The 16,977-nt window shown below is 33.2% G+C and overlaps 1 protein-coding gene across 2 annotated transcripts in view; it reads right to left on the bottom strand.

Annotated features, from left to right (window-relative positions):
• Window positions 1–4,024: 4,024 nt before the first annotated feature.
• TMTC3 (transmembrane O-mannosyltransferase targeting cadherins 3) overlaps window positions 4,025–16,977 on the bottom strand; it is a 77,291-nt gene continuing 64,338 nt past the window's right edge. For both annotated transcript variants that reach the window (XM_045830570.1, XM_045830569.1), the window contains exons 11-14: window positions 16,842–16,945; window positions 15,443–15,612; window positions 11,207–11,433; window positions 4,025–8,640 (exon numbers count right to left, since the gene is read on the bottom strand). In XM_045830570.1, the coding sequence (XP_045686526.1) occupies window positions 7,826–8,640; window positions 11,207–11,433; window positions 15,443–15,612; window positions 16,842–16,945 (1,316 nt within the window). In that variant the 3' untranslated portion in view covers window positions 4,025–7,825. The remainder of the gene's footprint in view (window positions 8,641–11,206; window positions 11,434–15,442; window positions 15,613–16,841; window positions 16,946–16,977) is intronic.

Raw genomic sequence — 16,977 nt, 5'->3', positions numbered from 1 at the left:
TTTGAGTTTTTGTTTTTTCATTTGTTGCTTTCATATCTCACATGTGAGTGGAATCATATGGTTCTTGACTTTTTCTGACTTATTTTGGTTAGCATGATACTCTCAAGATCCACCCATGTTGTCACAAATGGCAGTATTTCATCTCTTCCATGGCTGAGTAGTATTCATTGTATATGTATGTACCTTCTTTATCCAATCATCTCTTGATCAGTGAACTTTGTTTAAGCTCAGGTTATGGAGCCTGAGGATTATTTTAAGTTTTCACAACACCAGCCTCTTGCAAGGCTTGGGATTTCTAAAAGTTATTTAAACTCTTGATAATTCTTCAATTTCCATTTACCCTAAATCAGGGGGTAGTAAACAAAGAGATATCATGAAGAATCAGTCTTTAAATCCAGAAATCACCCTAGGATTTCCTGTCCTTTAGAAATGACCATGGCCACTATTAAGGCTTGAATTATGTCCCCTTGAAAATATGTTGAAGTCCTAATTCTTAAAATTAGAATGTGACCTTATATGCAAATAGGGTCACTGCAGACACTATTAGTTAAAATGAGGCCAAACTATAGAAAAGAATGGGTGTTTAATCCAATATTTGAGAAGAGGAGGTGCAAACACACAGAGAACAACACCCTGTGAATGGAGGCAGAGATTAAAGGGATACATCTACAAGCCAAAGAAAATAAAGGATTGTTGACACCTGCTCGAGCTAGGAGCAAGTTATGGAACAGATTCTCCTGTGGTCCTTCCAAAAGGAATCAACCGTGCTAACACCTCGACTTCAAACTTTTGGTTCCCAGAACTGAATGAAACTAAGCTTTCCAAAATGTCCCCTTGGGCTCCTTTGCTCCTGCCCTACCCTGTAGTTCTAGGCATCCACTAACGAGTTAATTGGTTCTGGGATTTCATATAAATGAAATCATACACAATGTACATTTTTTTTGTGTGTATGGCATCTTCCAGAGACTCATGTATGTAGTTGCATGTTTTTTCTGTGTTTAATTGCTGATGGTATTTCATTGTTCGACTGTGTCACTATTTGTTTATCCATTTACATGTTGATGGGTAATGTGCCTGGGTAACGTACTGGGTACGTTACTGGATAATGTACTTCTGAAAATAGTCTATATGTGCTAGGAAATAAAGAATATTCTCTGTACATCAAGTATAAAATTCTCTATAAATTCAATAGTTCAAACTTATACAGACCTTTTTTCTCTGCTTGATTAGAGGATTTCACTAAAATCTCTAGCTACAATTTCTAATTTAAGTGTTCCCCTGTACTGTACATTCCAGTTCTGCTTGATAACATGCTTGATATCATGACCATCAGTGGCATTATCTTTGCTATCATATGTATAAATCAAATCACAGGCATCAAATGCAAGTCTAAGCCCTGTGATTACATTAGCAACTAACATCTACTGTTTACTATGTGTCAAGCACTGGCCTAAGCAATTTAAATATGTTAATATATTTAATACAGATGTATAATATATATTTCCTTTTACTAAATTTATTTAAACAAATCAATTTAGAAATAGCATAGGACTAAATGAAATTTCTGCAGGTAAACAATTTCTGCCATGTTCCTGAAACAGATATTAATAGCTGGTAACAGTTAGTAATTGCTTGTTAGGAAAGTTGTCCATTAATAAGACAAACCAGTTTTTAGCAAAACTAAAAACATTTTGTTTTTTTAGCTTTCCTAGTCTGACATTTATGATACAATCAAATATAATAAAGACAGGACTGGATAGATCGACACTATTGGTTAGACCTATAAAGTTTCACTCTTGGTACCACATACCAACAATTAAGCTAATCCCATCAAATAAATCATTGCTTTCTAAAATCCCAATTCAGGAAGTGATGTTAATTATGGTCCTTGTCAATTGTTCAGTAAAGGCTATTTAGTGTATATGGCATGTACTACTAAGTTACAAAGATACCAGCCAGTTTATCGCTATCTATATCTATATAGTATATTGAAAATCTTTTTTAGTTTTCTGAGGAAATTCCATACTGTTTTCCACAGTGGCTGCACCAGTCTGCATTCCCACCAACAGTGCACTAGGGTTCCCTTTTCTCTGCATCCTCGCCAATACTTGTTTGTTGATTTATGTTGGCCATTCTGACGCGTGTGAGGTGGTATCTCATTGTGGTTTTAATTTGCATCTCTTTGATGGCTAGTGATACTGAACATCTTTTCATATGTCTCTGGGCCCTCTGTATGTCCTTGGAGAAGTCAAGTCTTTTGCCCGTCTTTTTCAATTGGGTTTTTGTCTTCCTGGAGTGGAGTCGTGTGAGTTCTTTATACATTTTGGAGATCAAGCCCTTGTCTGAAGTGTCATTGGCAAATATGTTTTCCCATATGTTTGGCTCTCTTTTCATTTTAATGTTTTATTTAGCCATGCAGAATCTTTTTAATTTGATGAGATACTATTTGTTTATTCTTTCCTTTATGTCCTTTGCTTTGGGGGACACACCCGTGAAGATGTTGCTGTGTGAAATGTCTGAGATCTTCCTGCCAATGTTTTCCTCAAAGACTTTTATGGTGTTATGACATATTTAAGTCTTTTATCCACCTTGAATTTATTTGTGTGTATGGTGTAAGTTGGTGATCAAGTTTCATTTTTTTTTTTTTGCATATAGCTGTCCAGTTCTCCCAACACCATTTGTTGAAGAGGCTACTTTTGCCCCATTTTATGCTTCTTCCCCCTTTATCAAATATTAATTGACCGTAGAGGTTTGGGGTTATTTCTGGACTCTCTGCTCTATTCCATTGGTCTACATGCCTGTTTTTATGCCAGTACCAGGCTGTTTATATTACAATGGCCTTGTAATAGTTTGATTATCAGGTATTGTGATCCCTCTTGCTTTAGTCTTCTTTCTCAAAATTGCTGCAGCTATTTGGGGTCATTTATGTTCCATATAAATTTCTGAAATTTTTTTTCTGTATCTTTGAAATATGCCACAGGTACTTTAATAGGGATTGCATTGAATCTATAAATCTCTTTGGGTAGTATGGGCCTTTTGATGATGTTAATTCTTTCAATCCATGAGCAATTCCATTGATCGGATTATACCCTAAGAACCCTGAAATACCAAGCCAAAAGAACCTATGTACCCCAATATTCATAGCAGCACAATTTACAATAGCCAAGTGCTGGAAGCAACCTAAGTGCCCATCAGCAAATGAATGGGTCAAAAAACTATGGTACATTTACACTATGGAATTCTACGCAGCAGAGAGAAAGAAGGAGCTCCTACCCTTTGGGACAGCATGGATGGAACTGGAGAGCATTATGCTAAGTGAAATAAGCCAGGCGGGTGAGGAACAAATACCATATGATCTCACCTTTAACTGGAACATGATCAACAACAAAAAAAAAGCAAACAAAATATAACCAGAGTCATTGAAATTAAGAACAATCCAACAATATCCAGAGGGAGGGGGGAAAGGACAGTGGGGGGAAGGGTATTCAGGAACTACTATAAAGGACACATCGATAAAACCAAGGGGGAGGGTGGAAGCAAGGGAGGGAGATGGGTTTGGACGGAATGGGGAGAAAATACAACTGTAATTGAAGAATAAAATAATTTTTAAAAATCTTAATTTTGTAAGTATTTTCCCCAATTTGCAGATAAAGAACATACAGGTTAAACAAATTTCTTTAAGCTATACTGGTAAGGGTGGTACCACGGTTTGAATGAAGATAGACCTATAGCTTAGACTCTTCATTATTTGACTCCACTGATGTCTAATTGTGCATATGTATAGTATTCGCGCTTAAGTTTAACTGTCTCATTTTCTTAATTTAGTTTCTGTCACTCAGGGTTAAAAACATATCACTGTTACAAATGAAACTGGCGCATGCCTTTCTTAGGTGACTGCTAATAAAACTACCTGCCAGCTTTCCTTTTTGAAAGGGCAGAAATCTGATACCTTATTGTCTTTTTAAATTTTAATAGTAAAGACAGTTCAGGTTAAGAATTTATAAAGTATCAATTTAATAGTGAATATTGAGAAATATGGTATACACAGACACCAAAGTAATATAAAATTCATATGACTTTAAACTACTTTCTTATGAACTCTTAACATGGATAACTGACAGTTTCTAAGAGTTAAAATTTTGGACAAAGGTACCAGACATTTTGGAGGGGTTTATTTTAAATACTATTTAGTCATGCAGATAATTAGGAAGTTTTTTAAAAAAATAAATACAACAAACATATGGATTTCTGAAGTACAAATCAATATACAAATCTATATATTTTCATAATATTTTTCACTGAAATCTCTTTAAAGAAGCATTCTGTAACATGAAGTTGAAAGCTCAAATTAGATGTAATGAAAACCATGGTTTTATTAAAATTGTGTAATTCACATACCAAATATTTACATAAAAGTAAACACACAATTGCAAAATATTTGTTTTGTGCTCCAAGACACCAACCTCATAAAATTACTTACTGAAATAATTGTAAGATAAGTTTCCCAATTCTGAATGTTTGTAAGGAACACATATAGGAGCAATAAATCAAAAACAATTCTTCCTTCTGAGAAGCAGTGAAATGGTAACATAATTAATTGCTCCTTGGGGATTGTCAAAGCTTTCCTAGAGCTCTAGGGAAGTATCAATAGATTCCTCTGTAAAACAGTGAGAACTAAAACCACATCCTTCACCAGCACACAATCCATGTTTTCTTTTCCAAATTTACATATGCTCAGAACCACAGGTTAGTGAACTGGCCTAAATATCCCTACCTTCTATTTTCCCAAAAAGGCAGTTCTATGACCTTTTCCTCACCTGAACAGTTTGGATGAATTTTTATTATGAGCTTAAAGAGAAGAAATAATCATCTGACATGTAAGTAAACTTGATGGAACTTGGAATAAATACAAGTTTTCAAGAAACATTTTGTTCAATGTCCTTTTTAATGACACAATGTTGATGGGGGGGGGGGACTGATTCCCAGTGGGACAACTGTGTGTGTTTTCTCCAGATATTTGATTTCTTCCTACATCCAAAGATGTGCAAGGTAGTTTAACGGGAGTGTCCGTCTACGCTGTCCAGTCTCAGTGGGTGTGGGTGTGTGAGCTGGGGGATGGGAGGGCATTTGGTCCAGGACAGGTGCCTGCTCTGTGCTCCGAGCTGCTTAGGAGAAGCTCTGGCCTCCCTTGACCTTGAACTGAAATAAAAGGTTTGGAAATTCTATTACTTGTTTTCATTAATCTTTTTAAAATGTGTATCTAGCATATTTATTTCAATGTTTATTATTAAAAGTGTTTTGGGTATTTAGAAGTTTGGTGAGGTTTTTGTGACCAGAAATATGCTGTAGGAAAGTAACTCTTTTTTTATCAATTAACCTGTAGTAAACTGGTTTCATCATATGTCGTTTTACTGAAAGTAGGAGTTTTCAAGAAGTTATTGATGCTGTTATGTGAGGACTCTACTAGTTATCAGAAGAGCATATTCCTTAATAAAACTGTAAAAACATAAAAACTTAATTGGGTTATATTACTTACTTAAAAAGTTAATACAGGAGAGAGAAGAGAGTTTTCTTGAATTTAGAGCAGTGATCATTAACCCTGACCACAAATTAGAATCAACTGGAGAACTTTAGAAGCCTTTAATAGCTCCACCATAAAAAATTCAGATTTAACTGCTTTATGGACAGGGTCCATATTAAGATGATTTTAATATAAAGTGAGGGTTAAGAAACATTGATTTGGAAAAATTCCTCATTACTCAGGCTGGTTTTGATTTAAATAAATTATTTAAAATTCAAATATATAAGCACTCCCTACATGGTAGGAAGCACTCTTCTAAGTGTTAATAGGGAGGAAGTTCTTTTTTCTATACAAAAATCTGGGTAACATTAATATATCTTTTATCTTTTGAAGACTTATAGAACTTTACTAAAATATTACTCAAAGCTTTTATTATGGTCTGTTGTCATGACAATTTTCCTTCTACTTTTCTGAACTGTACTCACTTGCTACTATAACAAAACATCACACTCAGAAATTTTTTTCGGAAGACATGTGGAAAGAACGTAAGAATATCGGAGATTTCATTTTCAAGTCATAGAGGTATATGAGGTACTCTCCACTATGTATCTGGAATCACAAAGCCATAATTTAAGAACCGAAATTAGGTACTGCTATAATGATTGACATAATCTCCTACATCAAGAATGAGCCACCATTACTATCAGTGCTTGCTTTAAATTACCTAAAAAGTAATCTATAATAGAGCCTCAGGGAACCTAGTGTGAGTCCTTAATGCAGACCACTTTTCTTGTGACCTATTTATAAAACATTTCTTTAAAAAAGTTATAGAGATATGGTTTTTGAAACACACATTAGATATTAGTTATCTCAAAAGAAACAGAAAGTTTTTGAAGTTCTACATAGTTAGGAATTTGTTACTATCCCAAGATGTTTGCTTTAACATTTTAAGTTAAAATCAAGTTTACTAAGTATTATGAAGTTCATTTAAAACTGCATTTTAAGTCAAGAAAAATAGTAAATTTAAGTTAATAAATATGATTTGTATCTACTCTTTAGCCTAACAGTTTTCAGGTTTAAATGTGCTAAAACCACTGACCAATTTATTAATTCAATAATATGGCTAATTATCTTTTATAAGCTGGACAGCAGGCCAAAAATGAAGGAATTTTGGTTAAACCACAATACATGCTTATACCGGAAAATGCAAAGTAATTTGTTTTCCACACTTAATTAAAACAGCTTTAAAATTTTTATGAAAGCTCAGTAGTCAAAATAAATATTTAATAAAATATACAACATAACAAGATACTAAGAACTTAGTGTTTAAAAAATAAACTTTGTCACATTGTTTGCCTTCAGTTAAACAGAACTCAGTTTAGTTGCTTAAGGTTGCTTGAGGTGTTTGAAACAAAATTGAAGTTCAAATAACACTAGAGATAATACTAAGATAAAAGAAACTGTTTTAACTCAAAAATTTAAATAAAATTATAGTTATTGAGGCTTTTTAATATGACTTTGACCCAAAAAACATGAGTAGTTTGGGAAGTCAAAGATAATCGTGATTATGTGGTTCATGCTGTGAAATTCTCAGTACATTAAAAAAAAATACAGTATATATGAGCACCATTAGAAATGTGTTGTGTTTATAAACACTAAAAACTTTACCTGATTAAAAATTGTGATTTAGAGTGAAAGACAAGCAAAATTATGAAAATATATTCTTAAGCTCACATGTTACATGACTTATTTTAATGTTTCATCCGATATTCATTCTAAATATCAACAAAAGAATACAAATAAAGCCAGTATTCTTTTGTAGGCTAAGTCTGTTGGTTAAACAGAAGGTCACTCACTGAAAATAAAAAGTATGCAATCAATGTTTCTAGTCTATAGCCAGATTCCAACAGGTAAAGGAAAAATGAAGTCAGTTAATAAATGAGAATTCACAGAATAAAACAGCAAATGTTGGATTTGACCCCCAGGGGTTATCATTCAGGTCCCAGACTATTTTTAATTGAGAGTAGTCAAGGTTCTTTTGCTGAGAGAATCTCTCTTCTATTACAAAAGATACAAATTGGCCAGCTATAATTTAATATTTCTGCTATATTCACCAAAACTCATAAAATTACTGCCATATCTTATATAATACATACCCTGGGGTAAGGCAGGTTTTTAGTAAAAATCTTATTTTGATTCTATGTAGAGGTTGTTATGAATCTCTACCATTTTTCAAAGCTCCCATAAGCAATCACATGACACAGGTAGTTCTTTGAAACCACTGTCACAGAATACAGAGTAATGTTATTCACCATTTAAAATACGCTCAATCTCCTCCAGTCTTTTTAAAGCAGCAACTCTTTTCTTTTCAATTTCTTTGACTTCTTTTGTTGTTTTGTGAGGGGTCTCTTTGCCTGCATTCTCTCCTAATTGTTTGTTGGATTTAGACTGACTTTTATTATCACTTGTTTTTATTTTCTCTGTGGGTCTGGGTTCACTTCTCGAATCTTTTATATTTTCAGTTCTACTTTTGTCTCTTGGTACACCTAAAGTCCTACCAGCAGGGAATATTGGTTGTTCTATTAAAGTGGCTGAGGAAATTTTATCTCTGACTATATTCAAATGGCGTCGGATGTATTCTTCATGTGGTGCTAATGCCAATGTTTCAATCAGGCATGTTTCAGCTTTTAGTAAGTCCTTTTCTTCAAAATAAACAACACAAAGATTGTGTTTTCCTTGCACATTGCTTGGATCCAGCTCCAAAATCTTTTCAAAACATTTTTTGGCTCCATGTACATCTTTCTTTTGATTCATCAGAATGTCTCCTTTTAAAATGAGACCTTTAATATGATCAGGGTAGTATCTGAGTAACTCTTCTAAAACTGGCAAAGCCCTTAATTCCCTTGCGGTCTGAGAATACAGCAGAGCCAGATTAAATAAAGCACTTCTGAAGTCAGCTTGTAATTTTATGGCTTTCTTCATCCACATCTCTGCTTCAGTGTCCTTTTTGTCATCCATGCAAAGCATTCCCAGATTGAAATAACCATTAGCGTCTTGTGGCTCTTGATTTATATAGCTTAGAAGTCGTTTTCTAGCTTCAGGTCTGAGTTTAACCTCACCTATGAATAATTTTAAAAAATCATACTGTTAGCAAATAAATTAAGTCTGAGGAAAAACCACTTTCATATTTTATCTATTTACAATATAAAATGACAGCATCAAAACAACTAATTGCTGAACCTAAGTCAAACAGCAGAAGGCAAAACCGTAAAGTCTTCACAGTAAAGAGTGTGTTTGAAACACTGAAATCATAACTCATTTCCTTTCCTTTAAAGCAGTAAGAATGCCTCAAAGGGGACAAAATATGTCCTTACAGTTTGGAAGCTAACTGGAAGTAGTAGAGGGAGGATAAAGAGTTAAAAGGCATGAAATGTGCCAACAGACATGTATTCAATCTTGACTCTGTTAACACTATGCCTTTATACATTGAATAAGTTATTTAACTCCTCTGGGTTAACTTATGAATTTTCTTAGAGTTACATGCAAAATGTGTAACAATGTTTAGTAAATATTAACTATTATTGGATAAATAAAATGTTTTATTCTTACTAAATAAGATATATTTTTTAAATTTTATTTATTGATTTAGAGAGAGAAAAGGAGAGGGAGAGAAACAGTGATGTGTTGTTCCACTTATTTATTCATTCATTCACTGGCTGTTTCTTATATGTGCTCTGACTAGGGACTGAACCCACAACTTTGGCATATCAGAATGATGCTGTAACCAACTGTACTACTTGGCCAGGGCTAAATAAGATTTTTATATGCTACTTCAAATTCTTAAGAATGTTTCAAAGGTAAAATATACCTTAAATATAAAGCTTATAAATATAAATTAGGAGTTAGTAAATAAATGTTTACTTTGATTACTTTATTGGAAGTAAAAACAAAAAAATTCAAGTTCTGTAATTATAAACCTTATAACTATACAATCTTATGTTGGATAATGGGCCCTTTCATGAATATTAAGGTTGGCTAACTTCACAAAAATATTAGCTGCTCTCTAAATTTATACTTTTTTGAATACCAGGCATAAGACCTCCTTATATTATTTTACTTAACAATATGATGAATAAAGAAAACTTGAAAATAAATCAGTAGGCTTAAGTTCCTATCTTGGACCAATTACTAAACTGGCCATATAGTGTTGGGGTATTTATTATATTTATTAGGTCTGCACTAATCTACTAAATAGCAGATTGGCAAAAGAAATCTCAAAGCTCTAGCTCTATGTGTGAACCAAAGGGTCGCTGGTCAGGGCACATGCCTGGGTTGAGGGCCAGGTCCCCACTAGGGGGTGCGTGAGAGGCAACCACACATTGATGTTGCCTACCTTCTCTTTCTCCCTTCTTTCCCTTCTCTCTAAATAAGATGATCTTATGATCTGTTCATTTTTTGCAAAAGTTTAAAAAAATTTAAGAATTAACTAAAGACGTGAATCTAATACAAAGATTTTCCAAACATAAAATATTATAAATCATATACCCAGCCTTCTGAGTAATAATAAAGTCCCTATATATCAAAACCCAATTTATTATAATTAATAATTGTTTTGCTTATCACAGAAGTTATAGGAAATTATAATAATATCTCAGAAAACAATACAAATTGAACACAAAATAACACCAAAAGTATTTGGTCTTAGAAATCCAGGGAAGATAGAATAATATTTTTTTTCTAAAACATACAAAGCTCCCTAGCTGGCATAGCTCAGTGGATTGAGCGTGGGCTGTGAACCAGTGTCGCAGGTTCGATTCCCAGTCAGGGTACATGTCTGGGTTGCAGGCCATGACCCCCAACAACTGCACATTGATGCTTCTCTTTCTCTTTCTCTCTTTCTCCCTTCCTTCTTTCTCTAAAAATAAATAAATAAAATCTTAAAAAAAAATAAAACATACAAAGCTTATGACTCCCTAGAAATAATTATGTAAAAAATTATACAAGTTCAGATTATTTGAACAACATATTTATATAGGAGATTATATATGTCTGTGCATAAAATGACAGAATAGAAAGACACTGCTTAATAGATTGCCTGCAAAATCAGTCTTAACATATATGAGAACAATTAGTATTATCTTATATGTTAGTGCATATTACTTGAGAAGTTTAAGTATGTTAAAAATTCTACTTATAAATCATTTATACAGGTTTTTAAAACATTTTTTCTTTATCTTTATAGCTGACACTATCACAGATGTTCTCATTTTCTTCCCCTGGCACACCTCCACCCGCCCTGCACTGCCTTCTCTCTGGCTGTCACCACACTGTTGTCCGTGTCTACATGTTATGCGTACATGTTTTTTGGCTAACCCCTTCACCTCTTTTTTTTAATATCTTGATTTTTAGAGAGAGACAGAGGGAAATACCGATTTATTGTTCCAAACTTATTGATATATTCATTGGCTGACTCTTGTGCATGCCCTGACCAGGGATGGAACCACAAATGTGGTGTGTGGGGACTACACTCTAACCAGCTGAGCTACCCGGCCAGAGCTCTGATACAGTTTTGATATCAACTATCCATTCATAAAATGTCTGTTACAAGTAATATATTTTAAGTTAAGGTTTTACTGTATTTCAAATTACAAGTGTTTAAATATAGAAATAGTTTGGGAAACATACCTGATTCCTGCATTAAGATAGCGGAATTGAATAATGCTAGCTTATGCTTTGGATTTAGTTGTAAAGCATGATTGAAAATTTTCAGAGCTTCATTTGGTTCTTTAAGTTCAATATGAACAATTGCCAAGTTGTACCAAAGATCTGCATTATTTCTGTCCAACTCTAGTGCTTTAAGATATGCTTCTTTCGCTTTGAAAGGTTTATTCATTTTTAAAAGCAATTCTCCTCTGTGGAAAAATCAAGCACAAGCTTTACTTACAACATTACCATGCCAGTTTATAGATATTATTTTTCACAGGTTTTAAGCTTTTCCATATATTCACAGCTTTCTTTTTTCCTTTTACCTGAGGTTCTTAAAGTTCTCTTTCAAAAATAACCATGTAGCCAAAGCAATACTTAGAAAAAAAGAACAAAGCAAAAGGTATCACAAACTATAATAAACTATATCACAAACCCACAGTAACCAAAAGCATTGTAGTTGTGGGTTCTAGATAGCCATACTTACAAAGTTGAAACCAAGAACATTTTTTTTTCTCTAACCTTTTCTGTCAACCTTTCCCCCCCAGATAACACTCAGCATTCTGCCATGATTCATGGCTGATAACCACAGTTTGGGTTTGGTATTCTGTATCCCGCCTGCCTTTGTATTGTTCTCAGTGTCTATTTTCTGTTGGAAGGAAGAGGAATTGAATAGTCACATTCAGGAACCAAACTCCATGGTGTTTCTTAAAACCATTAAACAATGATACATCTACCTACTAAGGGACGATCATATAACCAATAAAAAGAAGAACACTATAAAGAGTTGTAATTACATGGAGGAATTGCATATGCTATAATGGTAGGTGAATTAAAACAGTGAAATTGAAAAAAACAAAACAGCATAGTACTGGCAGAAAAACAAACATACAGAAAAATGAAACAGAACTGAGAGCCCAGAAATAAACCCCCACCTATATGGATAACTAACTTTCAACAAAGGAGCCAAGAATATACAGTAAGAGAGGAAAAGTCTCTTCAATAAATGGTGTTGGGAAAATTGGAGCTACATGCAAAAGAAGGAAACTAGACTATTATCGTACACCATACACAAAAACTGACTCAAAATAGATTTAAGATTTGAATGTAACACCTGAAAGAATAAAATACACAGACAAAAACATAGGTGCTAAACTTGGAACCTTGGTGCCGGGGGGGTTTGTAAACTTAACCCTAAGCTCAAGAGAAATAAAAGCAAAAATAAAGAAATCAAACTAAAAAGCTCCTGCACAGCAAAAGAAATGAAACAAAACATCTCTAAGAAAAGGCAACCAACTGAATGGGAGAAGATATTAGCAAACAGTATCTCCCAACAGAGGCTAATATCCAAAATATATAAAGAACTCACACAACAACAAAAATATGTTTAATAAATGGGCAGAAGACCTGAATAGACACTTTTTCAAGCAAGATACACAAATGGCCAATAGGTGCATGAAAAGTTGTTCAATATCACTAGTTATTAGGGAAAGACAAGTCAAAACCCCAACGGTATACCACCTCATACTTGTCAGAATGGTTATCATAAAAAAAGATGAGAAATAACAAGTGTTGAAGGTGTGGAGAAAAGGGAACCCTCACAACACTGCTTGTAGGAATGTAAATCGGTAACAGCCACTATGGAAAACAGAATACAGGTTTCTCAAAAAATTAAGAATAAAACTACTACCTGGCTGGCGTAGCTTAGTGGATTGAGTGCAGGCTGTGAACCAAAGGGTCGCAGGTTCGATTCCCAGTCAGGGCACATGCCTGGGTTGCAGGCCATGACCCCCCAGCAACTGCACGTTAATGTTTCTCTCTCTCTCTCTCTCTCTCTCTCCCCCTCCCTTCCCTCTCTAAAAATAAATAAATAAAATCTTAAAAAGAGAGATTAAAAAATACTAAGATTCAATAAAAAATAAATAAAACTACCATATGATCCAGCAATTCCTCTTATGAGTATTTACCCTAAAAATATGAACACACTTATCATCATAAAGCTATCTATATCCCTATATTCACTGCATCATTATTTATAATAGTGAAGATATGAAAACAACCTAAGTGTCCAATGACAGGTGACTGATAAAGATGTGATGTGATATGTATACATATATACAGATATATGTATATATGTAAAATGGAATAGTACTCATCCATAAAAAGAAACAAAATATTGCCATTTGTGACAACGTGGATGAATCTTGAGAGTATTATGCTGAATGAAATAAGTCAGATGGAAAAGGACAAAAAATGTATGTTTTCACTCACATGTGTCATTAAAACAAAAAATAACAAACAAAACAAATAAAAACAAACTCAGATACAAACAACAGAATGCTGGTAGTGGAGAGGAAAGAGGTTGGGCCAGGGAGGGCAAAGTGGGTAAAGGGAGTCAAATACATGGTGATGGAGGGAACTAAACTTTGGGTGGCGGTAACACAGTAGAGTACAAAGATATCAAGTCATAATCTTGTGAATTATAATTTTGTACAGCTGAAATTTATATAATATTATTAACCAATGCTAACCAAATAAGTTTATTAAAAAAAAAAAAACTATCACAGTTTGGCAGATTTGGCTTGATATGTTTTCAAATATTATTAAAGAAGGAAAAAGCATGCCTGGCTTTAGAGATTAAGGTGTGGGGAGATATTCAAGAAAGGGAGACAGAAAAAATATATTCTTTGAATATATCTTGAAAGGAGGCAGAATATACTATTTCAGAAAAATGACAGCAACCAAAGTAGGAGATCAATTTGTTAGGAGACCAGGTAGTAGCATTTGAAGAAAGAAAATATAAAAGGTAGTGATGGGGAAATTCCAGTATTTTAATCTGTTAGAAGCCTTACTATATGAAAAGTAGAACATTAGAAAAATTTTAACTCTTCTTATATTGATTTTATTTTCAATGTATTTTTATAAAATGACCATTCATTGGAGAAAGAAAAAGTTAAAATGAACCTGACTAAGTAGGGTGGACAGGGCACTAGTGCCACCTGCTGATATCTTTGAAGAAACTCTTTTGGAACTGCAGATTACGATTTCAAAACTATTTTAGAAACTTTCTATTATGGTTCTGTCTCCTGTTAGAGAGTTTAAAACATCACTTTAATTAATTACATATATGCAAATCAATTTAAGTAATGATGCTAGAGTATTTTTATTATATTACTGTTCTTTCCTAAATTATCAGAATAGGGATGAAATCAAATGAACAACTATTAATATTCTTGATTAGGGAACTTCTAGAATGAGTATTTATCCAAAATGTTATCTCTTTATGCAGAGACTGTTGAATCATTCTTTATATATTAACCCATGACAGGTTTTTATTTACAGACACAACCCCACTAAACCTAGTGAATTTCAAAAAGTACTAGATAAGGATGAACAAAGATGGCCTCCAACTAATGACGAGATCAAAAACTTACTAAATTCTGAATGCATTTTCTGTATAGAAACAATGAATGTCATAAATTATGATTATTAGGTTTTTGGGCTGGGCACAAAACAGTTTAACACACTATTTTCCTCAAGTATAACATAAATGGTAACACTAAGATAGGAAAATACATATATCAAGTTCTAAAATGTGACACCAAAAGTTTATTTTTCATAATAATCTATTTTTTAAATTGTTGCTCAACTACAGTTGTCCCAGTTTTCCCCCGTTACTCTACCCCACCCTCAGCTCCCAGTCAAACCCCCAGCTGTTGTCCACAGGTCGTTTACGCATGTTTCTTGACTAGACCCTCCCCCTTCTTTCCCTTTATCTCTCACCTCTCCTCTAGTTGTCAAAAATCTATTTTTATTGACAACTGAAATGTTTCTTTGTGGTAAAGGCATCAATGACCAGTTAATTCTCAGTACTTATTTAAGAAAGCTTCTAAGAGTTGGATATTAGAATTACTTACTATAAAATATAAGTTTCAGGTGTTTTAAATAAAATGAATTTGGTGATAAGCAAATAAATCTAAGGAACTTCTTTTAACCTTTCTTTCATACAAAACCTAAAATTTGCTAATATAAGTTATGAGTATCCTTGTCAATTTTAAATCAAATCAAGTAAATTTGACTGCTAGTCTAATGGGGTATGTTTCTATGTTGTCAGTTGCAAGTAAGATTACTGAGGGGAAAAACCTAATTTAGTCAAAATGTAACATGCAGACACAGCTTCAATCTTCTGTAACAACAGCTTGCTGTGAATTACAGTACCTGCTGATATAAGCCTGCTTGAAGTCGGGTCTCATGCTTATAGCTTGTCGATAAAGCTGATCTGCTTCTTCCAGTCGGGACTCATTTGCCCGGATCAGGTTGGCCAGATTAATATAAACGTTTAGGTGGTTAGGGGCAATTCTGGCTGCATATTTTTTACCAGGAATAATCTGTTCAGAAGAAAAGGCATTTTCATAATTGATATTTCATTACCAAATGAAAGTGAGAAGTATGCCTACTAGTTTATTTAAAACATACACAGAGCATAAAAAGATAATGCTGTTTTACTACTATATTAAAATAAATCATAAAAATGTGAAAACATTTGTAGTCATAACATGTAAGTATTTTCTTGCACTAAAGGTTATAGTTTTTTCATTCATGCCAGCTCAATAGAATATGATTAACTTTTAACTTATATGTATCACTTTATGAAGTCACATAAGTCAGGACTTTTAGAGGCTAAAGTCTCAGTATGTTTACATCAGATCAGAAACAGAACTCAGAACTCCCCTTTCTCTGTCTAGTGTATTTGCTAAACCATGTCAACTTTCACATTGTCAGCAAAATATTTCTAGTCGTGACAATAAGATAGTTAATTTTATTTCATAGTTATACTAAAACCTCATTTTTCTGGGAGTAAGGAAGTAAAATTATCTTATTAATTGACTATTCAGATTAAGTAAAGGTTATTACATATAATACATATGGACCCAAATTTTCAATGAATAGAATACTGACAAAAATCTATATTGCATACGGTTTAACTCTAGAGTATGAGAAATGAATTCTTAAGATATCAGGTAGTCCAACTTTGTTTTCAAATCATTTATCAAACTTCATTTTCATATTACTATTACTATTATTCTATAGTATAATATACACTACAATTGAGAAAACTGTAGCCCAGGGAAAACTATCTTTTCCAATGACGCCGCTAAGCTCATCAAGGGCAGGATCATATTTTCCAACTTTGATGACATATTGTAATATCAAGTGAATCTTGTACTTGTGTCATTACAACAACTAATGGACATAATATAGCAACAGAGACGTATCACTTTGTATTATTCATTTATTTTTTGATAGGGATAATTCTGGATTTAGTGCCTAATGTGCACAAGTACAATTCTCTTCACTTAAAGTAGTTTAACTCATCAATAACTTATAACGAAGAATATCAAAAACTCATAACTTTATGAATTTAGTTTTTATAGACTATATAAAAAATTTAATTCAGCTAGAAAAATGTAATCCTTATAAAACTTGTATTAAAGAAATGGTTCATCAGACACCTTATAAATTGAAGAAAAGGTAAGGACTTTTACAACTAGATAATTTTATTCAATATGGATATTTAGTAGACATGACACAACAGGAATAAATTATGACAACTTACTTGAGGCATCAATGACTTAGCCGTCATATAAGATTCTTCAGCTTCTTTGGTTCTATTTAAATTTTTATAAGTTCTTCCTACATTCATGTGGGCACCAATATCATCTACAATTAAAAAAAAACTATTTGTTGACAAA

The sequence above is a fragment of the Phyllostomus hastatus genome, unplaced genomic scaffold, assembly GCF_019186645.2.
Source record: "Phyllostomus hastatus isolate PE091 unplaced genomic scaffold, TTU_PhHast_1.1 phas_contig_152, whole genome shotgun sequence".
Lineage (NCBI taxonomy): Eukaryota > Metazoa > Chordata > Mammalia > Chiroptera > Phyllostomidae > Phyllostomus > Phyllostomus hastatus.
This window is presented reverse-complemented; position numbering and strand designations above follow the sequence as displayed.